Source organism: Felis catus, chromosome D4 (assembly GCF_018350175.1).
Source record: "Felis catus isolate Fca126 chromosome D4, F.catus_Fca126_mat1.0, whole genome shotgun sequence".
Taxonomy (NCBI): Eukaryota; Metazoa; Chordata; class Mammalia; order Carnivora; family Felidae; genus Felis; species Felis catus.
Genome location: NC_058380.1, coordinates 58024060 through 58051312, shown reverse-complemented (window position 1 = coordinate 58051312; position 27253 = coordinate 58024060). Strand labels below are relative to the sequence as shown.

The following is a 27253-nucleotide window of genomic DNA, read 5'->3' as shown; positions in this document are numbered from 1 at the left end:
TCTTAAGTTCCTCATATGAGTGAAGTCATATGATATTTGTTTTTCTCTAATTTTGCTTAGCATAATATCCTCTAGTTCCATCCATGTAGTTGTAAATGGCAAGATTTCATTTTTTTTGATTGCCGAGTAATACTCCATTGTATATATATACCACATATTCTTTATCCATTCATCCATCGATGGACATTTGGACTCTTTTCATACTTTGTTGTTAACGCTGCTATAAACATTGGGGTGCATGTGCCCCCTTGAAACAGCTCACCTGTATCCCTTGGATATATACCTAGTAGTGCAATTGCTGGGTTGTAGGGTAGTTCTATTTTTAATTTTTTGAGGAACCTCCATACTGTTTTCCAGAGTGGCTGCACTAGCTTGCAGTCCCACTAACAATGCAAAAGAGATCCTCTTTCTCCGCATCCTCACCAACATCTGTTGTTGCCTGAGTTGTTAATGTTAGCCATTCTGACAGGTGTGAGGTGGTATCTCATGGTGGTTTTGATTTGTATTTCCCTGATGATGAGTGACGTTGAACATTTTTTCATGTGTCTATTAGCCATCAGAATGTCTTCAAAGGTGAGTTCTAAGAAATAGAAGTTGATAGCTGGCTTGAGCAAAGCCTTTGGTATGATGTTGGTAGTGGTGAGACTGGGAAGATTGGCCAGAGCAATTGTATGGAACTTTGAATGCCTGATTGACAAATTTGGCTTTTTTAATCTTCTTTTTTTTTTTTTAACGTTTATTCATTTTTGCTAGAGAGAAACAGAGCATGAGCAGGGAAGGGGCAGAGAGAGCGAGACACAGAATCTGAAGCAGGCTCCAGGCTCTGAGCTGTCAGCACAGAACCCAATGCAGGGCTCGAACTCACGAACTGCAAGATCATGACCTGAAGTTGGACGCTCAACCGACTGAGCCACCCAGGCACCCCTGGCTTTTTTAATCTTAAAAGTAGCGGAAAACAAATAGACATTTCCTGTGTAGGGAAATGATAATGCTAAAGGAATGTATTAAAAAGGAGTTTTATGAATTGAGTTTTAATATAATATGTAAAAGAGTATGTTCTCATTACTATCTAAGAACAGGCTACTATCCAGTGGTAACAGCTAATAGGCTACAATCTAATGTTCTCTGTAAATCAGTTTGGAAATACTAATGATTTGATATACTAGGAAATGATTTTTCTTAAAAGTGGTCATTCCTTAAATAGCTGTGATTTTTTTTTTTTTAATAGAAGGCTGCTTTGCAGGCTAATTTAGATGGACTTGAAGTCATCCTTGCGCATTAATTTCCCAGAGCAAGCCTTTCTGAAGGAGGTGTACAAGTTTTTTATTGAAGAATGTGTTTATGAATGTATGTTAGACTTTTGTGCTGTCTGGTAAAATAAAATAAGAGAAGCAGCTTTGGAATCCATCCTTGTGATGTAATTCAATATTAAGAAAGATTTGGCAGAGCAATTTAGTAACTCTGAACAGGTAAAAAGCCTGAAAAATGAAATTATATAAATTATATCTTTGCTTATCAGCTGACATTCATGGAGAGATTGGCTGTGTTGCACACAGATGTCCCAACAGGTGCCCCCCAGCATGGGCAAAGACCATTTTGTAACATCAGCACTCCAGTATAGAATAGAGAAGACTGATTTTTTTCCATTTAGTTTTTCCTTTTTCATCATTTCTTCTACCATCTTTGTCTCTGTCCATACCAACATGCCATTCCCTGACCCCCTAGTTACCATCATGGTTAAAGGAGCCACATCCAGCTTTGCCTTGATATGTTAGATTGGCTGGCAGGTGGAAACCAAAATAAGTCAGCTTGTGGGATTTACAACTGTCAGACCATGAGCTACTTCAGGAAAAATAAAGTTGTAGATAAAAAAGATTAATTCAGCGCCCGAGGTTATATAAGTGCTTGTATGAGTAATTGTCACATTAATTACACAAATAATACTTTTTTCTCTTTGTTATTAGTTTTTAATTGTACAAGTAGTGCTTGTAATTGTAGAGGATGCAAACAATAAAAAATATATAATGTACCCCCAGTCCCATTATCCTTTTGTATATATTTTCAGATAAACTACACCTTATTATATTTATTTATTGGTCTGCAGCTTGCTTTTTTTCACTTAATAGATCTTGGTGGCCTTTCCATGTTAGTAACTTTTAGGAGAGCTGTATGTTAAGTAGATCATAGGAAGAAATAATAATAATTTAACCACTTTCCTATGGATGGATACTGATAAGATTTTCCTAGTTATAGACTGTGCCAGACAAGTTTTGGAAGTCTGGAGAAAGGAGTTCGGTGCTGATAACTTTTTCTATTGATCTGTTATAAGAATAGCCTCTTATTAACCCTTTTTGTGCCGGGGCACCTTACTAAGTTCTTTATATATATCGTATAAACTTTGCATCAGCCTGTGTCATAGATGTTACATGCTTTTCCAGGTGAGGAAAAAAATCAAAGTTCACTTGCCCAAAGTCTCACAGCTTAAGAATGGCAGAACAAGGATTAAAATCCAAGCTGGTCTCATTACAAAATCTTGTTTCTTTTTCACTTCTCATTTTTAGATCTAAATATGTTATTAGCAAGTACAATGGGTTTTTTTGGCAGTGATGTTAGAATTGGCTTGAATATAATTTTAATGTTTTATGTATAAAAATTGGCTTCTGTGTATTTGTAGTTCTGTAGACAACCCCCCCCCCCGCCCCCACCGCTGTTGGTCTTCATGCATAGTTCTCTCTGCACACAGATGTGAACTGGGAAGTGGCCTCAGTGGCTCATTTTACCTCCTGTTTCTTCTAGTTTTTGTTGCAGAATCTAACAGTAATTCTTTGCTTTTAATGTCTGTGTTGTGAAACTTTACCTGTGTGTTGCTTTGCCCTCCCCCAGGCCAATGGCCCTCTAAGGTAGTGAGAGCAGGAGAGAGGGCATCTCTGCCCAAGCAAAGGAAGATGCCAGTCCTCTTACCTAGCAGGCTAGGTTTGAGGGAGGTTTTTTTTGTTTTCTTCCAGTGAGGAATGGCCTTGACAATTCCCTCATCCCGTACCTCTTTGGTTTTTGTGGAAGTAATTGTTTTGGAGAATGAGTGAGCTTTCCAACCTTTAGGACTTTTGCTCAGCTCCGTGAAAGCTCTACTCTGGACTGAAGCTCTTCCTGTTTGTGTGTATTGGAGTGAGGGATGGAGGGAGGAATCTGGAACACTTTGTTTTAGAGTAGTGAATTCTGACTATTTGAGAATCCTGGACTACTGTGAGGATCTGTTAAAAACCACTCACCTGGATTGTTTTTGTATTTACAGTCTGAAGTAAACCATCTTGACAAGGTATTTTAGGGTTCTCTGATGATAATTTAGGACGTGTTTCCCTTCTGAGATTGAAAGCTGCCTGAAGATGGATCCAGGTTTCTGCTGCCTTTTTCCTTCCGGTGCCAAATTCAGGCTATCAACGAGTAGCATTGATTGGCTTATCACTCATCAGATGATGAGTGAACACCGTTTTTTAGAGTGTTGCCCTTAGAATGCTGTGAGCTCAGGTGAAAAGGATTAGTTCCCAGATGGGGGATAAACATTTCACAACCCAAGGGTGTGTGGATAATGTTAAAGATACCAGTAACAGTATAACTGGCTAGGCTTGGGGATATTTTCCTGTGTGTTGGTTTTATTTACTGGGATTTATATTTGGACTCACTTGCATCACCACAGATAACCAAGAGTTGATATGAGAAGATATTTTAATTGCAAGATTTGTTGAAGGAAAAAAGCATATAGTGTACATGTGACTCAACTGATGATGAGTGAGAAGTAGCATCTTTGATAGTAAGATTGACACATGAATTCTCTCACTATACCTGCCCTGCTCTGCTCTGCTCAAATGCCAGGAGAGGGAATGCAGGGCTGGCTGCCTGCCACTGTAGCCTGTGTGACCTTGTCAAGTGGTCACTGGTATCCTACTTATTTCCTCGGTGTTTATCTGCATAGGGGCAGCAAAGAGGGACCATTTGCTTCTCTGCTGGCAGAAAACTGCTTTTTCTCAGAACCAGCAAGTCAGGATACACACTTCAAAGATTAATGGCTCAGGTTGCCATGGCAAGGCTAGAAGATGGATGATTATCCATTTTGTATTATTTATTTTTATTTTCCTTTTTTAACGTTTATTTATTTTTGGGACAGAGAGAGACAGAGCATGAACGGGGGAGAGGCAGAGAGAGAGGGAGACACAGAATCGGAAACAGGCTCCAGGCTCTGAGCCATCAACCCAGAGCCCGACGCGGGGCTCGAACTCACGGACGGCGAGATCGTGACCTGGCTGAAGTCGGACGCCCAACTGACTGCGCCACCCAGGCGCCCCTTTATTTTCCTTTTTTAAAAAATTGACATCAAAATTAGTTAGCATGTAGTGCAACAATGATTTCAGGAGTAATTTCCTTAAGTCCCTTACCCATTTAGCCCATCCCACCTCCCACAGCCCCTCCAGCAACCTTCTCTTTGTTCTGTATATTTGAGAGTCTCTTATGTTTTGTCTCTCTCCTTGTTTTTATATTATTTTTGCTAGCCTTCCCTTATGTTCATCTGTTTTGTATCTTAAATTCCTCATATGAGTGAAGTCATATGATATTTGTCTTTCTCTGACTAATTTCACTTAGCAGAATACCATCTAGTTCTATCCACATAGTTGCAAATGGCAAGATTTCATTCTTTTTGATTGCCGAGTAATAAATCATTACACACACACACACACACACCACATCTTTATCCATTCATCTGTTGATAGACATTTGGGCTCTTTCCATACTTTGGCTATTGTTGATAGTGCTGCTATAAACATTGGGGTGCGTGTGCCCCTTTGAAACTGCTCACCTGTATCCCTTGGATATATACCTCATAGTATAATTGCTGGGTTGTAGGGTATTTCTATTTTTAATTTTTTGAGGAACCTCCATACTGTTTTCCAGAGTGGCTGCCCAAGTTTGCATTCCCACTAACAGTGCAAAAGAGATCCTCTTTCTCCACATCCTTACCAACATCCGTTGTTGCCTGAGTTGTTAATGTTAGCCATTCTGACAGGTGTGAGGTGGTATCTCATTGTGGTTTTGATTTATACTTCCCTGATGATGAGTAATGTTGAGGATTTTTCATGTGTCGGTTGGCCATCTGGATGTCTTCTTTGGAGAGTGTTTATTCATGTCTTTTGCCCATTTCTTCACTGGATTATTCATTTTTTGGGTGTTGAGTTTGATAAGTTCTTTATAGATTTTGGATGCTAACCCTTTATCTGATATGTCACTTGCAAATATCTTCTCCCATTCCAACAGTTGCCTTTTAGTTTTGCTGATTGTTTCCTTTGCTGTGCAGAAGCTTTTTATCTTGATGAAGTCCCAATAGTTCATTTTTGCTTTTGTTTTCCCTGCCTCTGGAGACATGTTGAATAAGAAGTTGCTGTGGCCAAGGTCAAAGAAGTTTTTGCCTGCTTTCTCCTCTAGGATTTTGATAGTTTCCTGTCTTATGTTTAAGTCTTTCATCTATTTTGAGTTTATTTTTGTGTATGTTGTAAGAAAGTGGTCCAGGTTCATTTTTATGCATGTCACTGTCCAATTTTTCCAGCACCATTTGTTGAAGAAACAGTCTTTATTCCATTGGATATTCTTTCCTGCTTTGTCAAAGATTAGTTGGTCATATGTTTGTGGGTCCGTTTCTGGGTTCTCTTGATTCTGGGTTCCACTGATTTGAGTGAGTGTTTTTGTGCCAGTACCATAGTGTCTTGACGATTACAGCTTTGTAATACAGCTTGAAGATTGGGATTGTGGTGACTCCAGCTTCGGTTTTCTTTTTCAAGATTGCTTTGGCTATTTAGGGTCTTTTCTGGTTCCATACAAATTTTAGGATTGTTCGTTCTAGCTCTGTGAAGAATGCTGGTGTTATTTTCCTAGGTATGGCTTATTTTCCTATTTTTTATGTTCCTATTCTTCAATTAAAAATTTTTTTAAGTTTGTTTATTTTTGAAGAGACAGATACAGTGTGAGTGGGGGAGAGGCAGAGAGCGAGAGAGAGAGAGAATGACAGAGAGAATGAATCCCAAGCAGGCTCCCCACTGCCAGTACAGAGCCCATTGTGCGGCTCGAATCCATGAAGCCGTGAGATCTTGACCTGAGTCTAAATCAAGAGTCGAATGCTGAATCAACTGAACCACCCAGGTGCCCCTATGTGCCTGTTCTTTAATGCTAATCTTATTATGACTGTTTCCTGCTGTTGATTATGCTTCTATAAGTTAAAATATTTTCCGCATATAATAGAAGTAAAAAATGGATGTAAATGAATCTAATACGATAATTTAGAATATGCTATATGTCTGTCATTGCTATTTTCTTTAATGTATATTAAGACAGAGGGAGAGGGTGTGTGCGCATGCACATGAGGGGATGTGGGGGGGAAGAGGCAGAGAGAGAGGGAGAGAATCCCAAGCAGGCTTCATACTGCCATCACAGAGCCTGACTCGGAGGCTTGATCTTCTGATCATAAATTAATCACTCACTACCTGAGCTGAAATCAGGAGTCAGATGCTTAATCAACTGAGCCACCCAGATACCCCATCATTACTATTGTAGTAATAGGGGACATCTTTCAGAAAAGGAACTGAGTGGGATCTAAATTCCAAACTGAATTTAGGTCTCTTTTCATTTGGATTATCAGTTAATATCAACCTTCCCATTGAGGTGATTTGGCTTCCCCAGGTACTTTATGATGCCCTTTCTTTTTTTTTTTTTTAATTTTTTTCACGTTTTTATTTATTTTTGAGACAGAGAGAAACAGAGCGTGAGTGGGGGAGGGGCAGAGAGAGAGGGAGACGCAGAATCTGAAGCAGGCTTCAGGCTTTGAGCTGTCAGCACAGAGCCCCATGTGGGGCTCAAAACTCACGAACTGCTAGATCATCCTGAGCTGAAGTCGGATGCCTAACCTGCTGAGCTACCCAGGCGCCCCTAAAATAAACATTTAAATGAATTGTTTTGCCATTTTGAAACTGGTGATATTGGTATTTAGGAAATAAAAACCTACAAGTTTTGGTAAATAAGAAAACACAGAATTGCAAAGCACTAGATTATATTTGCTATTTATTAAACCACTCAAGAAGGCCACAGCATCAACAGTGGTCTCTGAACATTTAAGAATCACAACTGAACATTACCTATTGCTTATTTTTCAAATTCAGTTTCTCCCTCTAAATGATGGTCTGTTACTCAAATAGCAACTATGTAGATTTCACAGAATAATATAAATTATTAATGTAATTTCATTCCACCTACTTTCTACTTTGGTTTTGGAAGGTAAATAATCCTTAGGTACAAGTCATGTCTCTGAAAAATTATGACTGTGGTGTTTGCCTCACATTTTCAACTTGCTAACCTCAAGTGTGTTTAAGAATCTGCTTTATTTTAGGGGTGCCTGGGTGGCTCAGTCAATTAAAGGCCTGAATTTTGGTTTTTGCCTCAGGTCATAATCTCACGGTTTGTGCACTGGTAGTGTGGAGCCTGCTTGGGATTCTCTGTCTCCTTCTCTGTCTCTCCCTGCCCCTCCCTCCCTCACTGTGTCTCTCTCTCTCTCTCTCTCAAAAAATAAATAAACTTTAAAAAAAAAATCTGCTTCATTTTACAACCAGTGTAATTTAGAGTAGGGCTGATCTCTTCTCTAAAATTTATTTATTTATTTATTTATTTATTTATTTATTTATTTATTTATTTATTTATAGTTTATTAATTTAGAGAAAGAGTGTGAGCAGGGAAGGGGCAGAGAGAGGGAGAGAAGAGAGAGAACCCCAAGCAGGTTCTGCACTGTCAGCCCAAAGCCCAATGTGGGGATTGATCTCACGAACTGAGAGATCATGACGTGAGCCAAAATCAGGAGTTGGATGCTTAATGACTGAGCACCCAGGTGCCCCTAAAATTTATTCTTTAGAACAGACACTGTGTTCACATGGGTCAAAAATTCAAAAAATAGAGAAAAGCATACAGTGAATAGACTTTCTTTGACACCTGTTTTCCAACCTCCTAGTTCTTCCTAGACTTAGAGACAGTTGGTGTCATCACTGTCTATACATCTGTACTGCCCCATCTTTTTTACACAGCAGTGGCCTACTATGATGTTCCGCACATTGCTTTTTTTCTCTTTAACAGTATATAGTGGAGCTCATTCTTTATCAGTACATAAAGAACTTTCTCCCTTCACTTCCTTACAGTTTTAGAGTGTTCCTTTATTAATGGGCATTTAGATTTTTAAAATCTTGGCTTTTACTATTTCCACTGACCAAATACTTATTGAGCACCTGCTGTGCTCTCGGCACTCTCCTTTGCGCTTAGGATGGCAATGTAAAAAGCAGAGGGAATTTCCTGCCCCCATGTAGCCAGTTCTAATCTTGGGAGACATGTAATAAACTATGACGCATAATTTGTATATATATATCAATTTGCCTGAGTGTCAGTATATTTGTAAAATGAACTCTTAGAATTGGAATATCTGGTTTAAAGGATATGTGTTTTGGGGTGCCTGGGTGGTTCAGTCAGTTAAACATCCGACTTCAGCTCAGGTCATGATCTCACTAGTCATGGGTTTGAGCCCCGCGTCAGGCTCTGTGCTGACAACTCAGAGCCTGGAGCCTGCTTCAGATTCTGTGTCGCCTGCTCTCTCTGCACCTCCCCAGCTCGCACTCGGTCTCTCTCTCTCAAAAATAAACAAACATTAAAAAAAATAATAAAGCATACATGCTTTTTCCATTGGAGGTAGTTAACTGCCAAATTGCTCTTTTTAGAAGATGTACTGGTTTACATCTGTCCTACAAGCAGTGTTTGAATGCCTGTTTTTTCATGTCTTTTCCAGCACAGTGTGTTATCAAACTTTTTGATCTTTATCAATCTGATGAGTAAGAAAGATATGTCAGTACAATGCTCATTTGCATGTTTCTTTTCAGAAAGGCTTACTATTTGTATATTCTCATTTTTAGAGGTTCTTTGTAAGTTCCTGCTCTTTATTTATGCCTTATTTACTGCTCTTTATAAGTTACTGCATACTTTATTTATGACCCTGGAAAAGTGAGGAGTTTTTCTCATCAAGCCCTTTCATATTGTTGAATATAATGTTATATGTGAATATGAACATTGTGCCTGTGCTAAAAATCATAGCAGTAATTTAACTTTTCATTTAGGAAAGGTGTTAGAGGGTTAAAGGTTTCGACTTTAGGCTGAAGATTTGAATTTATAAGAACTGAAGTATAAAGGAAGTATATTATGTTACTGCATTTGCTCATCATAAATAGTAGTTAGGTGATCATCCATGCTTAGCATATGCGTACATGGCATTTTCTACTCAGTGTCTGATACGATTTGTTGAAGTTCACCTTTATCCCTAGTAAAATGGAAGGTAATGAATAGATAAGAAAGTCAAGAGTTGGATTAATTAATTCATTAATTAATTTTAATATTTTTATTTTTTACTTTTAAGTATTCTCTACACCCAATGTGAGACTCAAACTTGCAACCCCAAGGTCAAGAGTAGCATGTTCCACCAACTGAGCCAGCCGGGCTCCCCAATACTTGGATTAATTTAAAGCTCAGTGAGAATGCCTAGAAACACCAGTGAGATTACTTATTTTATAGTGTGAGAAATGGATTGCATTCAGGCCATATTTTTGTTCGGATTCACAATTTCTGCATTCTCTCTATGTCCCCTTACAAAGAATAAAGAGATGCTCTGGAAATTGAATTTTACTCCCTCCTATCTAAAGTCCTCATATTTCCATTCAAATAAAGAAAAGTAAAAAGTGGAGCCATTCCCTTTACCACTTACCCTCTTGTTAAAACTTAAGAAAACTGATCAAATCAGTCTCCTTCTCTTTGCTCCTGCCACAGTCCCCAACACTATTGCCTTGTTTTTATTTTCTTCTGTCTCCTTCTCTTTCTTTGTCTCCTTTCTTAACTACTATTCCTCACTGCTTCCTATACATTTCACTATTCAAAACCTTTTACCTCTCGGCTATTTGCTTTTCTTTGGCTACAACTTCTCAAGAGATCTTACCCCTTTCTGAAATTTCACCAGTCATTTTGATATAGATACAAAATGTTCTATAATTCTGTTGGAGGACTGGATGAGAGGGGAAGTAGAATAGGAGGGATGGAAGCATTTAATCTTCTAATAATTGTATGGCAGAAATCTGATAAATTCATAAAATTGATAGCTAGGAAATAGTCATAAACATATTATTTAGAAAAGTTGAGATCAGTGCTAGTGGAAATGCCTAGAAGATTTGAGGATACTTGCCTCTGGGAAGGAATGATGGGAATTAGAGTAATGGAGTTCTTTTTTCATCATAAACCATTTCATTCTGTTTTACTTTTTAAACTTATGTCTATGTGTTATTATTACATGCTGGTATTTCACAGAGTTATTGACTGAGAAATGCATCTTCATAGAATAGGTTAAAATATAAGATAAATGAAAGGGCAGAGATTTTGTCTTATTTATTTTCATGTCCCTGGTGCCTGGGATAGACCTGACACATAATGGGGGTTTGATAAATATTAAGTGAATGAAGCCATTGCACTGATGAAATTTCTGGAGTAGGAATGAGATTAGAACCTTCAGGATAGAAGGCAAGTACTCTCTACTGAGCTGTAAGTGCCAAAGAGCAAGGAGCTTGCTTGCTTTTTGCATTGTCTTGCACACAGGTGTCTGGTACAGCGTGGGTACTTAGAAATGCTCAGGGCTCTCTTTAGAATGGACCATTCAAGCATTACAGCCCTAAGTGTAAGAAGAAAGTGTACTCCCCCTAACTGTGTCTTGTAGGTCCTATTCAGTTGTAGTATACTCCTTGCATCCCAAGGTTGATTCCTTTTTGTTAGGCATAAAATCAGAGTTCCTCAACTGCACAAAGTCTTTATGTATTCAGTAAAACTTTTTAGTAGGGCCTGCTGTGAACAAGACTGGCATTAGGCTCTACAGAGGTAATAAAGATGAATAAGGGTAAATCTCCAATTCCACGGAAAATGTAGTCCAGCAGGGGAGATTGAATTTATCTGTATTTAACTGTTATATACAAGACATGTTATGAGGTGTAAGCAGCTTGTGTGGGAGAAAGGAGGAAGACGTAATTAAATCTCACTGAGGCTGGGAGGGTAGAGGAACTGATGGAAGTATAGACCAGAGAAGAGAGAGGAAAGCTTTTTTTGCCTTTCTTCACCCCCCCTCCTTTTTTCTCCCCTTTTCTTTTTCATTCTTGTAGTTCCTTTCAGCTTTCCTTTGTCTCTGCGTTTATTTAGTGGCTGTCATGATCTAGAAAATGTACTTCATGCTAGAATACGAAAAGATAAGCTTATGGTCTGGTTGGAGAGACAGACATGTAACCAAAAAATTACAGTATGATGAGTGTGATGAGAGTTCTAGAAAAAAGTTAAGGAGTTAGGCAGTGTCTCACAGGCAAATCAGCCATCTTGTTTGAACAGAAGTGTTAATTATAATACCATTTATTGAGTTGCTATGTGCCAGGCACTGTGCTGTGAGCATTTTCATACATTTAATCTTAGTAATAACTCTCAGAAGAGCACATGGGTAACTCACTCGGTTAAGCATCTGACTTTGGCTCAGGTCATGATCTCACGGTTGGTGATTTTGAGCCCTGCTCTGGGCTCCGCACTCTCTCTCCTTCTCTCTCTGCCCTTTGCTCACTTGCGCGCGCGCTCCCTCCCCCCCTCCCCCTCCAGCAAATAAATAAATAAATAAATAAATAAATAAATAAATAAATAAATTAAAAAAATAACCCTCAGAACAACTCTGAAGTAGATGTAAGTAGACATTATTATTCCCATTTTATAGAGGAGAAAAGACCTATGATTTGTTCAATGACTTGCTTAAGATGACATATTCAGTAAATGACTGAACTGTATCTAGGTCTGGCTTCAAGGTTCATTCTACTCCGAAAACAACCAGAGGAATCCTTATATACTGCTGGTAGAATTGTAAAGTGATCTGGCCACTTTGGAATACACTTTGGCAGTTCCTTAATAGGTTCAATAGAGGTACCATATGATCCAGCAGTTCTATTCCAGAGAAATGAAAAACAAGCATCCACACAAAAACTTACTATGAATGTCTTAATAGCATTATTCCTAATATTACTGAAGTGGAAACAACTCATAAGTCCCTCAGTTGATAAATGGATAAACAAAATGTGGTTATCCATACACGGGAATATCATTTAGTCATAAAAAGGAATGAATCGATGCATTCTGTAACATGGGTGAACCTTGCAAACATTGTGCTAGGTGAAAGTCAGTTACAAAGATCACATATTTTTATGATTCCATTTATAAGAAATGTCCAGACTGGACATATACAGGAATTAGATGAGTGGTTGTCAGGTGTGTGTAGAAGGGGAAAATGAGCTAATGGTCTCGGGTTGCTTTTTAGAGTGAGAAAATTGTTCTAAAACTGATTGTGATAATAGATGCATAGCTTTGTAAATATACTAAAAATATTAATTTTATACTTTAAATGGATGAATTCTATGGTATATGAATTGTATCTCCATAAAGTTGTTTAAAACAACCCAAGATTGAAATCTACTTTTCTGCTGTACTTAGCTAGAAGCAGCAATAAGATCTTATTGTCACAGTAAATAGGCAGCTGATCCTCACAGAGTAAGATTTTCCCTTGCACATTATTTACCTAACATCAATAATGTCTTAAAGTATATTATCTGATAGAGCCAGTAGTCTGGCTTATAAACCTTAAGATTTCTAAAAACAGTGTAGTCTGTTTTATTGTTAAGTTCATTTGGAGAAAGTGTAGAACATTGAGAATTGATGAATAAAGTTGGGTTTAACCAGTTGGATAATACTTCAATCTTTGGAGCAGAAATATAGACCTTGTTTGTTGGTTGTTAAGACTCTGAACCCTCTAGGTGCGTTTCTCTGCAACCGCGCCATAGACTCTGGTATCCTGGTAGCAGTTGTGAAGGCTATTGCAAGTGATGTGATTAAAACCCAGAGAGATCATATTCTAGAATTTACCAGCCTCTCGGCCAAGTATTGGATACGGCTCAGTATGTTTTCATGTCCTGCTATAAAATCAGGCACTTAAAAAAAAAAAAATCCTGTTAGAGTGAAAAGGAAAAGAGCCCTGAAAGAACAGTAAATGGGAGCAGAACCAAAAAATTAGACTTAAGTGCTGAATGTCTCTTTCAGACAGTAATTGTAGTGACAGTTATATAAGAAGTACAAGCAGGAGGGGTGCCTGGCTGGCTCAGTCAGCAGAGCATGCAAGTCTTGATCTTGAGCTCGTGAGTTTGAGTTCCACGTTGGTGTAGAGATTACTATAAATAGATAAGTGAGTAAATAAATAAATAAAACAAACTTAAAGCAGTACAAGCAGGATTCTTGGGACTGGATTTTTTTAAAAGTCTACCTGTTGCATTTAGTGTAGAATGGACAAAAATGTAAGTGTATAGTGTCCTTTTTTAATTTTGTTTTTAGTGTTTATTGGGAGAGACAGCATGAGCAGGGCAGGAGCAGAGAGAGAGGGAGACACAGAATCTGAAGCAGGCTCCAGGCTCTGAGCTGTCAGCACAGAGCCCGACACGGGCCTCGAGCCCATGAATCACAAGATCACGACCTGAGCCAAAGTCTGATGCTTAACCTGACTGAGCCACCCAGGCACCCCTAGTTTCTTTTTTTATTTTGCTGATTGAGGTCAGATGCTTTTTAGCATCTATTTCAATTCCTTGAATTGCGGTGGCTGGTAGGCTAATTAAGTTTTCAGAAGACTGATTTGGAAGGGTTGTTCATGCCTTTAGAAAACAGGACTAGATTTCAGAACAATCCATTAAATACATGTAGAATATCTACTATGTGCAGGGTCCTATTCCAGCGTCTTAAAGGATCTAAAAGCCATGTAAGACTGCTTAGAGGTTGGTCTCGACTGCTTTCTCCAAGGTACATTTCTCGAAGCCGTGATAGATTTGGATTGGAACTTTATAACAGAAGGAATGGAGTCAAAATATTTGTCCCTACACTTAAGCTAACAGCTGTATCTTAGCAGAGCAGGCCATCTTAACAGTTGTCACCAAGATCATTCTCTGGACAGGGTCTCAGGAGAAAGAAGAAAATGGATAGTTCCTTTCAAGAATGCTGTTCATGGTCATGAGGGTGCTATTGGAGTCCTCTGTTTATGTCTCTTGAGGCTGTTGTCCCATCTGGTCCAATATTCCTAGGGATACTGGGAGCTAGCCTTGGAGCTAGGCCCTTTTTTTTTCATAAGAATCATGGAAAATCAAAATATAGATGAGCAAAAATAAGAAAAATATTTCCTCCTATCACTCAGGGATTACCATTGTTAGTATCATAATATTCTGAATTTTTATTATGCATTATCTGTGTACATGTATATGTAACCAGCATGAAATCGTGCTATTTGTAGTCTTTAAAAATTTTTTTTTCATATTTTTCTTTACCCTGCTTTTTAATTTTAATTTAATTTTATTATTTTTTTAAAGTAGGCTCCATGCCCAACATGGGGTTTGAACTCACAACCCTGAGATCAAGAGTCATGTGCTCAGCTGACTGAGCCACCCAGGCACGCCAATACCCTGCTTTTTAAGTTATTTCATTTTGGTAAATTTTCATCTCATCTAATTTTATAATATTCACATTTCTCCAGTTCTTTCCCAAATATTTTTTTCATCTGGTTTATTGAAACTTGTATACAACCTGGTATGCATATCTGGTTATTTTCCTTAAGCCTTTAAAATTTTTTTAAATTATTTTTTTAATTAAAAAAAATTTTTTTTAGGGGCACCTGAGTGGCTGAGTCAGTTAAGCCTCTGACTCTTGGTTTCGACTCAAGTCACAATCTCACAGTTCGTGAGTTTGAGTTCCACATTGGGCTCTGTGCTGACAGTGCAGAGCCTGCTTGGGATTCTCTCTCTTTCCCTCTCTCTCTGCCCCTCCCCTGCTTCTGCTGTCTCTCTCAAAATAAATAAACTTAAACACTTTTTTTTTTTTTTTTAATAAAGTAGGCGCTATGCCCAACACGGGGCTTGAACTCACCACCCCAAGATCAAGAGTCTCCTGCTCTACTGACTGAGCCAGCCAGGCACCCCCAGGTCTTTTTTTTAATCTAGCATAGTTCCTATCTTAAAATTTTCTTTTTAAAATAGTAATAACACTGACTTATTAAAAACCTGAGCCATCTGTTCTGCAGAACGACTTTGGGTAAGCTGATTGCTTTTTTGCGATGTCATTTGTTCATCTGTCTTCTGTATTTCCTGTAAGCTGGAAATCATATTCAGTAGTGTGGTGGATGTAAGGGAAGTATTTTTTTGCTCAAATGCCAAACAGACATCATGTCTGAATCTCATATTGTATCACCTCAGAATTTATTATCTGGTTGGCCCACTGCTAATGATGCTGATTGGCCACTGGATTAAGATGATAGGAGTTGATCTCCTTACTGTGTAGTTCTCTCTGCAACTACCCGTAACCTGTGTAGTGTTACTTGGGCACTTAGAAATTTCCATCCGCTTTTCACCTAATGATTTTAACCTAATTGATGACCCTTGCCTGAATCAACAGTTTTGTGGGGTTTGCAAAACAATGTTTCCTAATTCTGAAAAAATACCTTCAACATGTATTAGCTGGCATTCTTCTGTAATATAGAACTCGATAGAACTAAGGCTGTTTGATTACTCTAGAAGGTAGGGTAAATGCATGTTTTTTTGGTTTTAATTACCAGTTTTTGAAGTAAGCTGTTTTAATAGACACTTCCGGAAGTGATAAGAGAAGTCTTTTCTCCCTTTTTTTTTGAGTACTATTAGAGACTCACAGGTTTTCATTGATGTGAATGTGTCTATAGTCTTTTTTTGTTGTTCTGAATGCTCAAATTGGTAAAATTTTGGCCAGTATTTGCTGCTGCTTTTTGTCTCCTAGAATAGGTCACAGAAAGCATGTGGTGCTTATGTGGATGCTATTGCTCTTCCCGTTGTCCAGTTTTGTCGTTCAAATCTTCATTTTTATTTTATTTATTTTTTGGTTCCATTTTGAAAGTGTATTTTACTTATTTATTAAAAGAGAAATATCTTGGGGCACCTGGATGGTTCAGTCAGTTAAGTGTCCGACTCGATTTTGGCTCAGGTTGTGATCTAAGGATTGGTGAGATTGAGCCCCATGCCAGGCTCTGCACTGTGAGCATGGAGCCTTCTTGAGAGTCTTTTCTTTCTCCCTCTCCCTCTGCCCCTCTCCTGCTTGTACACATGCACGCTTCTCTCTCAAAATAATTAAGTAAACATAAAAAATATATATTTTTATTTTAAACTATTAGGGTTTGACCACAGGTCAGTTCCTTGTTGTTAAATGAATACATTAGTAAATTCAGGAGTGTAGTTTTTTTTTTAATTTTTTTTTTTTGCATTTATTTATTTTTGAGAGACACAGAGAGACAGAGTGTGAGCAGGGGAGGGGCAGAGAGAGAGGGAGACACAGAATCTGAAGCAGGCTCCAGGCTCTGAGCTGTCAGCACAGAGCCCGATGTGGGGCTCGAACCCACAAACTGTGAGATCATGACCTGAGCCAAAGTTGGATGCTTAACTGACTGAGCCACTCAGGCACCCCAAGAGTGTAGTTTTAAAAAATACTCCTTTCAGGGGCGCCTGGGTGGCGCAGTCAGTTAAGCGTCCGACTTCAGCCAGGTCACGATCTCGCGGTCCGTGAGTTCGAGCCCCACATCAGGCTCTGGGCTGATGGCTCGGAGCCTGGAGCCTGTTTCCAATTCTGTGTCTCCCCCTCTCTCTGCCCCTCCCCCGTTCATGCTCTGTCTCTCTCTGTCCCAAAAATAAATAAAAAACGTTGAAAAAAAAAATTAAAAAAAAAAATAAAAAATACTCCTTTCAACCTAAAGTGCTAGATCTGGAAAATACTTTTGAATAAAAATCTATAAACAGGTACACATTTTACTAATATTTTTATTGAAGTATAGTTGACATACAATGTTAAGTTAGGTTCAGGCGTGCAACATAGTGATTCAAGAAGTCTGTAAGCTATGCTGTGCTCGTAAGTCGAGCTACCATCTGGTACCATACAATGCTATTACAATACTACCAACTACATTCTTCGTGCTCTTTCATCCCTGTGACATCAAAATCTTCATTTTAAAACCCTCAAATCTTTGTTTCTGAGGTGATAGGCAAATAGCTATTGAGTCCAGGAGGTGCTTAAGAGGGGCCCACTTCATATTCTAGATTAAATAATGCAACCCCCTGTCTCAGATGTGCACAATGAAGAATAATCCTCACAGCACTCAGAATGCCATGTTTTTATCACACACCGTCAAGAGTTAACCACCTTTAAAGATATGTGCACACTTTACCCAGGTCTTTAGTTTGGTATTGTGGTTTAATGCCTCTTGTTTTTTTATACCCAGATTTCAAGGAATATACATATGTCTCAACAATGTTTTTCTGCAGATGTTTATATAAGAAGATTGTATGTTTGTATTTTATAAACACAGTACTTTTATTTTTTCAAAGCAATGTGCAGAAGAGTCTCAGTTACATTCCAACTATCCTTGTTAGAACATGTCATTTGGAAAATCATCCTGTGTGTCAGCAGGGGAATATGAGTTCTGAATGGGCCTGGGACTAAGAGGCATACATAGAACAGTGTTCTGTTTTAAGTATATCACATACTAGCATGACAATTTGCTATGTGTATTTACTGTGTTTTAATTTCCTTTTAGGAAAGGAGAAGTGGCAGGAGATAAGATCAGAAAGGTCTAGGATAGCCAGGTCATGTGAAAGACCTTGTAGACCAAGGTGTAAGGACTTTGGATTTTATCATGAGTGAGAGAAGGAACCTAGGTTTTCAGAGCAGGAGTGACGTGATCTGTCCGAACAGTTTAAAGGGTCCTCCATGCTACAATATGGAAAAGAGACTAGGGGGGAAGATAAGGAAAGTTCCCAGGGAAAGAGTAGAACTAAGGAGATCAGTTAAGAAGCTGCTGCATTAGTCCAGGCTTTGGCATGGGTAGCGGCAATGGAGAACATATGAAGTCATTGTATTTCAGGCATATTTTGAAAGTAGAACCAACAGGATTTGCTAATTGATCAAATGTGGGATGTGAGTGAAAGAGAGGAGTTGAGGATGATGCCAAGGGTTTTGGCCGGTGGTAGTGAACAGCTGGTGAATAGTTTTGTCATTTACTGAAACTGGAAGAGGGGTGGTTTTGGAGGGGAAGATCACGAGCTCAGTTTTGGGTACGTAATGTGTGAGATGCTAGTTGGACATCTAAGTGATACCGAGTAGGTAGCAGTATATAGAAATGTGAATTTTCTTGTGGTGGGAGGTGAGGACGTCAGGGTTTGGAGATACCGATTTTGGAGCTATCAGCCATGGGACTAGTCAGGATCACTAAAGGAGTAAATATAGACAGAAAAGAGAAGTCGGAGGATTGATCTTTGGAACGTTTCAGCCTTTAGAAATTGGGGAGATGAAGAGACTCTACCAAATGGGACTGAGAAGTTGCAGTCAGTAATGTGGGAAGTTTCCCTGAGGCCAAGTGAAGAAAAGGGTTTCAAGAAGGAGAGTGGCATCAAGTGGGTCAGATGCTGCAAATAGATCACGAAAGATGAGGACGCAGAATTGACAGTTGGATTTTGCAGCGTAGTGGTCTCTGGGAACATGGCAAATAGTGTCTCTGCTTTACATCACCACCTTGCTCCTGTTAACTAGAATCCTCGCTGATCCTCTTGGCAGTTGCTCTGAAACGTCACTTCCCACCACTGTTTTGACCCTTGGCCTCTTTACCTCCCTTAGTTCTAAACTTTGGGCTCCACACTCTCACTTTAATCCTCATTTCTGTTCTCTTTCCTCAGTTTTGCACATTTTTCTGAGTTTTCCCAGGATGATGCAGGTCTCTTCCCTTACAAGGCTTCTGATGTGATTTGTTCCTCCGAGCCCAGCATCCTTTGCTAGCTAATGTAGGATTTGTAACCATTTTTGGTGTGTCTCATGGATTCTTGGTAATCAGGTGAAGTTCAGTAGGCCTCTTTCCAGGAGAACATTTTTAATTGCATAAAGTAAAATACATGAGGTTACAAAGGAAATCAGTTAGACTGGGATGTAGTTATAAAAATAGTAAAAACTAATTTGTAATAGAAATACATTTGCATCTTACAAATGCATTAAGTAATATATTTTAGCAGTGTGCCTAATAGCTATCATAAATTCAAACTAGTGATAAGTGTAAATGACATTTCAGTATATCTGTAACAACTATTGTATGAAAATATTTATGGTTTTTAATAGTGACAGTGTCACATACTGTCCATACTAATGTGGTTTGTTGCTATATTCACAAGAGAATGAATTTTTACATTTTAAGTTAATGATACTAAAGATAAAATTTTGTTTCCATGGAAGTCTTGGGTCCCAAGTTAAGAACGCCAAGTGAGAAGTGTAATGCTGGTGTGAGCAGACCATGGAATGGGCCACCAGGTGGGAGGACCAGCCTTGTCTGCATGGAAGCATGCTGTCACTTTGGCCCCCTGGCCCCTTCTCTGCCTGTGAGTGCCAGGGCACGCTCTTTCTTATTTATTTTTATTTTTTTTAATGTTTATTTATTTTTAAGAGAGAGAGACAGAGGGCAAGTAGGGGAGGTGCAGAGAGAGAGTAAAGAGACCCAGAATCTGAAGCAGGCTCAGTCCTGAGTTGTCAGCACAGAGCCCCATGTAGGGCTCTAACCATGAGCTGAGATCATGACCTGAGCTGAAGGCAGACCCTTAACCAAGGGAGCCACCGAGGCGCCCCCAGGGGACGTTGAGCAGGAATGATAACTTCATAAAATGTATTTGAAGAAAGAACACTCATGGTGAACACCGTCTAATGTGCGTTTATTTAGCTTGTTCTCTACTAGATTCTTTCACATTTCAAAAATTGGCCCTCTTGTTTCTAATGTTGCTGCTGTGTACTTCTTTTCTGATTAGCTTGTCCAAAGCTACCTTAAGACATGTATTTTATTCTTCAGGATTCAGCTTTAGTCTGTCAACATCCTTTGTCTTATGGGACAAGGATAGAGAGGGCAGCTGGTGGTTTTGTGTATTCTTTCATCTCTAGGGTGCTTCTGCATTGTTTTCTATCCAAAGGCCCTTCCCTTAATGGCAAAAGAGTGAGCTCTGATATTCAGGGCAAAAGGTCACAGAGAAACCCAGCCCATTTTAACATTGGGTTGTATGTTTTCTTACTGTTGAGTTTTGAGTTCTTAGAATATTTTTGGATACCAGTCCTTTATCAGATACGCGTTTTGCAAATATTTTCAGCCGTTTGTGGCTTTGGTTTTTTATTCTCAAAATGTCTTTCACAGAGCAGAAATTTTTAATTTAAAAGAAGTCTATCTTAGCACATTTTTCTTTCACGGATTAAGCTTTGGTGTTGTATCTAAAAACTCATTGTCAAACCCAAGGTCTCTTAGATTTTCTCCTTTGTTATCTTTTGTAAGTTTTATAGTTTTATGTTTTACATTTAGGTCCATGACCCATTTAGAGTAATTTTTGTGAAAAGGTGTAAAGTCAGTGTCTAGGTGGTTTTTGTTTTTTGTTTTTTGTTTCTGTTTTATTTGTGGATGTCTGTTCATTTGTGGGACTTTTCTTTTGTTTCTTTGTTTTTAAAGTGTTTTATTTTGAGAGAGCTGTCGAGAGAGTGGGGGGAGGGGCAGAGAGAGAGAGAGAGGGAGAGAAAGAATCCCCTGCAGGCTCTGCACTCATAGTGCAGATGGGGGGCTTGAACTCATGAACCATGAGATCATGACCTGAGCCAGTCAAGTGTTGGACGCTTAACTGACTGAGCTACTCAGACACCCCTGTTCATTTGTTTTTAATACTTTCTTTCAGAAGAGATTTTTAAGTTGCTAAATAATGTATCTCAGTCTTTATCTCTCCAGCTTTCATGGAGTCCCAAGTTTTTGGTGATGGTCCCAAGTGGTGGTCTCTCCCACAGTCATTAAATGATATGATGTGAACTGTTTCCAGCACAGTTGCATCTTTCTTAAACTGTGTTCAATAGAAACACAGATGACATGCATGATATGTTAAAATTTTTTTAATGTTTATTTTTGAGAGAGAGACAGAGAGAGAGGATGAGTGGGGGAGGGGCAGAAAGAGAGGGAGACACAGAATCCAAAGCAGGCTCCAGGCTCTGAGCTGTCAGCACAGAGCCTGACGCAGGCTCGAACTCATGAACCATGAGATCATGACCTGAGCTGAAGTCAACGTTTAACCAACTGGCCACCCAGGTGCCCCTGACACGATATGTTAAATACAAGGGTTTTGTGGAAGAGTAAAATAATGTCTGTCTTGGTACCTCTTTGAAAGTATCTAATGTATACTTATAACCGTCAATTCTTAGGGTTTTCTTTCACTAGTCTAACTTTAATATTACATGGTTATATTTAATATTACTAGGTTAACAGTGGCTGGAAATATAATTTTACTAACTCCTCTTTAAAACACATCTACCATATTTTTGACACAATAGTTGATGTCATGATTTAATTTGTCATTCTACTTTCTCAGGAGATTTTAATATTTGGGACATTATTGTATAATTCTTTCTTCCAAATCATGGATTTGGAATATGTTAAATGATGTTAACTGATAATAATACCAGAGGGCACATTGTGGTTTATATTACTCTATCCATAAGTGTACTTTTTGGCAACTGTGTCTCTCCCCCGCATCCTCCCCGAAATTATCATCCAGTGTCAAAAACTTGTTAAGTATATTCATAAGTGTATTTCTGAAAAATAGATATTGATAATATCAAATGCTTTTCAGCATCTTTTGATGTGATCAAACTTTTATTTTTAATTTTTAATATTTATATATTTTTTAATTTTTTAAGTTTTATTTATTTTGAGAGAGAGAGAGAGAGAGACACACACACACACACACACACACACACACACACACAGCTGAGTGGGGGAGGGGTAGAGAGCAAGGGAGAGAGAGAATCCCAAGCAGGCTCTGCACTGTCAGCACAGAGCCCAACACGGGGCTCGAACCCACGAAACCATGAGATCATGACCTGAGCTGAAACTGAGTCAGATACTTACCAGCTGAGCCACCCAGGCACCCCATATTTTATTTATCTTTTAAAGTAAGCTCTATGCCCAACGTGAGGCTCAAACTCATGAACCTGAGATCAAGAGTTGCATGCTTTACCAATTTGGTCAGCCAGGCATCTCAGAGCAAACTTTTTGACATTGTTTCTTGATAAATTTTATCTTAATACTTTCTTGATAAATTTTATTTTTTTTGAATTCATGTAAGGAATCAGGCTTCTCTTAGGTAAACATGAGTAGATTATGATGACATATTATATTACATGTGTTGTCACTGTACTATACATACTGTGTATGCTGCAGTTTTATTTAGTGTTTTTAGTTCTGTGTTTGAGATTAATTTGTTTTTTTAAAGTTTATTTATTTTGAGAGACAGAGATAGTGCACATGAATATGTGAGAGCACCAGTGGGGGAGGGGTGGAGAGAGAATCCCCCGCCCCCAGCCCCCATGCTCAGTGCTGTGAGGGTGGAGCCCGCTTGGGTTCATAAACTGAACCATGAGATCATGATCTGGGCCAAAGTCAAGAGTCAGGCACTTAACTACTTGAGCCACCCAGGCACCCTTCTGGTAATTTTTTTTTTATTCTTTGTAGTTTTTAAAAATTTTCTCTGCTATTGCCAATGTAATTATTTTCTCTTCCTTCCTTCCTTCCTTCCTTCCTTCCTTCCTTCCTTCCTTCCTTCCTTCCTTCCTTCCAAGTATAATTGACATACAGTGTTAGTTTCAGATGTACAGTATATTTCAACAATTCTATACATTTCTCAGTGCTCATCACAGTAAGTGTACTCTTAGTCCCCTTTATGTGTTTCACCCCCACCCACCTCCCCTCCGGCAACCACCTGTTCTCTGTATTTAGGACTCTAGGGTTTTTGTTGGTCTCTTTTTCATTGTTTTGTTTTGTTTCTTAAATTCTACACGAGTGAAATCATACGGTATTGGTCTCTGACTGATTTCACTTCGCATTATATGCTCAAAGTTCATCCGTGTCATTGCAAAATGGCAAAATTGCATTCTTTTTTTTTTTTTTTTAATTTTTTTTTTTAAACTTTTATTTATTTTTGGGACAGAGAGAGACAGAGCATGAACGGGGAAGGGGCAGAGAGAGAGGGAGACACAGAATCGGAAACAGGCTCCAGGCTCTGAGCCATCAGCCCAGAGCCTGATGCGGGGCTCGAACTCACGGACCGCGAGATCGTGACCTGGCTGAAGTCGGACGCTTAACCGACTGCGCCACCCAGGCGCCCCAAAATTGCATTCTTTTTTATGGCTCAGGAATATTTGAACACACACACACCCCACATCTTTATCCATTTGTCTGTTGATAGACACTTGGGTTTCTGCCATATGTTAGCTATTATAAATAACACTGCAATAAACATAGGGGTACATATATGGTTTTGAATTAGTGTTTTCTCTGGGTAAATGCCCATTAGTGGAATTACTAGGTCATATGGTAATTCTATTTTTAGTTTTTTGAGAAGCCCCTACACTCTCTTCTACAGTGGCTGCACCAATTTGCATTCCTACCAGCAGTGTGTGAGGGTTCCTTTTTTTCCCACATCCCACCAACACTTGTTATTTCTTGAGTTTTTTATCTTAGCCATTCTCACAGTATTTTCTCTTTATCAATGCATAAGAGTAACATAGGGTAAAAATCTACCTTTAAACAAGTCTAAAAGAGTTATTTCAATATGTATGAAATTAAAAAGTTTAATATTAAGAAAATGTGTCAAAGTAGGCAGCATTCTTTCTCAGTTGCATGTGGAATAATTGGACATCTGAATTGATGGTGTGGTGAATTTTACAAAATACAATGTAATGTCTGCAGGGGTGGCAGATGTCTTAGGTTCAACTAAGCATTTATGTATTCAGAATGATAAAAAGACCATAGGTCTCACTTGGCAACACTTTATTCAGAAGGATATAGGATGATAACTATAACTTGTCTATAAGATAGAGGGAGTCCTGGGGCACCTGCCTGGCTCAGTTGGTAGAGCATGTGACTCTTAATCGTGAGTTCAAACCCCACATTGGGTGTAGAGATTACTTAAAAATAAAATCTTAGGGGCGCCTGTTAGCTCAGTCAATTGAGCGTCCGACTTCAGCTAAGGTCATGATCTTGCAGGGTTTGAGCCCCTCATCGGGCTCTGTGCTGACAGCTCAGAACCTGGAGCCTGCTTCGGATTCTGTGTCTTCCTCTCTCTGCCCCTCCCCACTCGCACTGTCTGTGTCTCTCTCAAAAATAAACATTAAAAAAAATAATAAAATCTTTAAAAAAAAAAAGATAATGGGAGTCCTTGTGGAAGTTCATGTAACAGTTCATACTTTCCAAAGTGTTCTTTTGACAACTCAGGTTCAGAGATGATAACCACTTTGGGTGCCACAGAGAAATCCATAGGCATAGTTTCAAGGATCCTCTGCAAGGGACATGCCTAATTACGTGTCACTAGACTCAGAGAAGCTCAAAAACATGGCTTGCTACTAAGTGTTCGTTGTACTTCTAGATGCAGATGCAATTTACTAGTTTGGCAACTTTATATAATAAGCAGTGTTGCCAAGCGACATATAGGTAGCATGTTGTTTTAATCAGTTTAAGAGGGATTAACCCAAGGTCAAATTCTCATACATAAGAAGAAGGGGTTTTGCTCATCTTTGGTAGGCAGTCATGCCTGCTGACTTTTTGTTTATGCCTTTTGTTTTAGCTATCTTTCAGAAAGTTTCTCTTATCCCAAGATTATTTTTTAAGTCTACATTTCCTTTAAAACTGATTTCATTGTTTTTACATTTATATAGATCTTTGAGCCACCATTTTCTGTATGGTGTGATGTAGGAACCAAACTTTTTCAAATGGCTCATCAGTTGTTGAATCATTTATTGAATAATCATTTGTTTTCCTATTGGTTAGAAATGTCACTATTATAGAGCAGTCATTAGGAGATAGTTCTTCAAATTAACAAAGAGGTGTAGTAAAAAAGTATACTTTCAAAGTAACAACTGATTTATAATCTTATATGATTGTGTATTAAACATTAAAAAATAAATATAAATGCTTTAATTTTGTAAATTTTAAACTTTTTAAAGATAAGTGTTTAGGGGCGCCTGGGTGGCGCAGTCGGTTAAGCGTCCAACTTCAGCCAGGTCACGATCTCGCGGTCCGTGAGTTCGAGCCCCGCGTCGGGCTCTGGGCTGATGGCTCAGAGCCTGGAGCCTGTTTCCGATTCTGTGTCTCCCTCTCTCTCTGCCCCTCCCCCGTTCATGCTCTGTCTCTCTCTGTCCCAAAAATAAATAAACGTTGAAAAAAAAATTAAAAATAAATAAATAAATAAATAAATAAATAAATAAATAAATAAATAAAATAAAAATAAGTGTTTAAAAAAATTTTTTTTAACATTTATTTATTTTTGAGATAGAGAGAGACAGAGCACGAACGGGGGAGGGTCAGAGAGAGAGGGAGACACAGAATCTGAAACAGGCTCCAGGCTCTGAGCCATCAGCACAGAGCCCGACGCGGGGCTCGAACTCATGGACCGCGAGATCGTGACCTGAGCCGAAGTCTGACGCTTAACTGACTGAGCCACCCAGGTGCCCCAAGTGTTTTTTATTTTGAGAAAAAGAGAGCGTGCATGAGTGCGCTCACACACAAAGTGGGGGGAGGCATAGAGAGATTGGGAGAGAGAGAATCCCAAGCAGGCTCTGCACTGCTAGCACAGAACTCAACTCAAGAGCTCAATCCCACAAACCATGAGGTCACGACTCGAGCCAAAACCAAGAGTTAGATGCTCAGCCACCTGAGCCACCCAGGTGCCCCTTAAACATTTTTTAAGATTTTATTTTTTTAAAGTTTATTTATTGAGAGAGAGGGGCATGTGCAAATGGGGCAGGGCAGAAAGAGGAGAGAGAAAATCCCAAGCAGGCTTGCACTGTCAGCACAGAGCCTGATGCAGGGCTCAAACTCATGAACCATGAGATCATGACCTGAGTTGAAATCAAGAGACAGATGCTTAACCAACTGAGTCACCCAGGTGCCCCTTAGGTTTTATTAGGTAATCTCTACACCCAGCTTGGGGCTCAAACTCACAATCCTGAAATCAAGAGTTGGATGCTTAACTGACTGAGCCAACCAAGTGCCCCTAAACATTTTATTTTTAAGTAATCTCTCTATACCCAACATGGAGCTCAAACCTACAGCCCCAAGATCAAGAGTTGCATGCTCCACCAGCTGAGTGCCAGCCAGGTGCCCCATAATTGTGTATTAGATGGTATTATCTATATGCTAAGAGTTTATAGTGTCAGCTTTTTTCTCAAAGGAAGTGTATATAGTCTGAAGAGGGTATGTCTATATTTTTAAATACGTTTGCCTTATTGAAGGCTGTTGTGCTTACTTAGGTGGCCATACTTTGAAAGCTAACTGCTCAGTATAGTAGAAAGTGGTGAATAAGGGGTTTGAACAAGATTCTAGTTTCAGATACACCACTTCACTGACTGCTACTTTGTGCAAGACAGCCTCTCCGTGTTTTGTTTTGTTTAAGCTGAATGAATAATACAATCTCTATCCTACCTACTTCTGAGTATTGTTGAAGATTAGATGGGATGATAGAAAAGCACTTTTAATTGGAAAAACAGCTTAAATGTAAGGACTTACTGCATCTTAACTTTTCCTCCCTTTCTCTTGTAGGTAGTGTTGGTGCTTCTTTTCAGTGCCAGTCCATCCATCACGACCACATTTGTCATGATGACAGTGACAAGGTGAGGTCTGTGTTGATGTCTATCATGGTGAAAATGCATGCTGCCCTTATATTGTTGGATTTACTTGCATAACTGTGGACATGGGGCCAGGAGGGTGTGCCTGGGGAGGCACGATTTTGAGATACAGAAAGCCTTGGCTGCTGTATTTGTCAGATTATTAGACCACTCCAGAACACTTGAGGATAATTTTCAGGAAGTGGGCTGGTCTCTTAATAAAACCTCTTTTTTTTTTTTTTTTTTTTTTAATGCTCATCCTTGTTCCTGTCACTTTGCTTCCTCGTTTCTTGCACAGACTGGGTGGATTATCTTAATATATGAACAGGTGCTCCCAAAGCTGCTAATTCCCTCAGCAATTTGTGTCTGTTTCTAG

At 39.0% G+C, this 27253-nt stretch overlaps 1 protein-coding gene across 3 annotated transcripts in view; it reads left to right on the top strand.

The window, feature by feature from the left end:
- RNF38 (ring finger protein 38) overlaps positions 1-27253 on the top strand; it is a 130489-nt gene that overhangs the window by 34890 nt on the left and 68346 nt on the right. For all 3 annotated transcript variants that reach the window (XM_023242439.2, XM_045043683.1, XM_023242438.2), the window contains exon 2: positions 26813-26883. In XM_023242439.2, coding sequence (XP_023098207.2) covers positions 26813-26883 — 71 coding nt within the window. The remainder of the gene's footprint in view (positions 1-26812; positions 26884-27253) is intronic.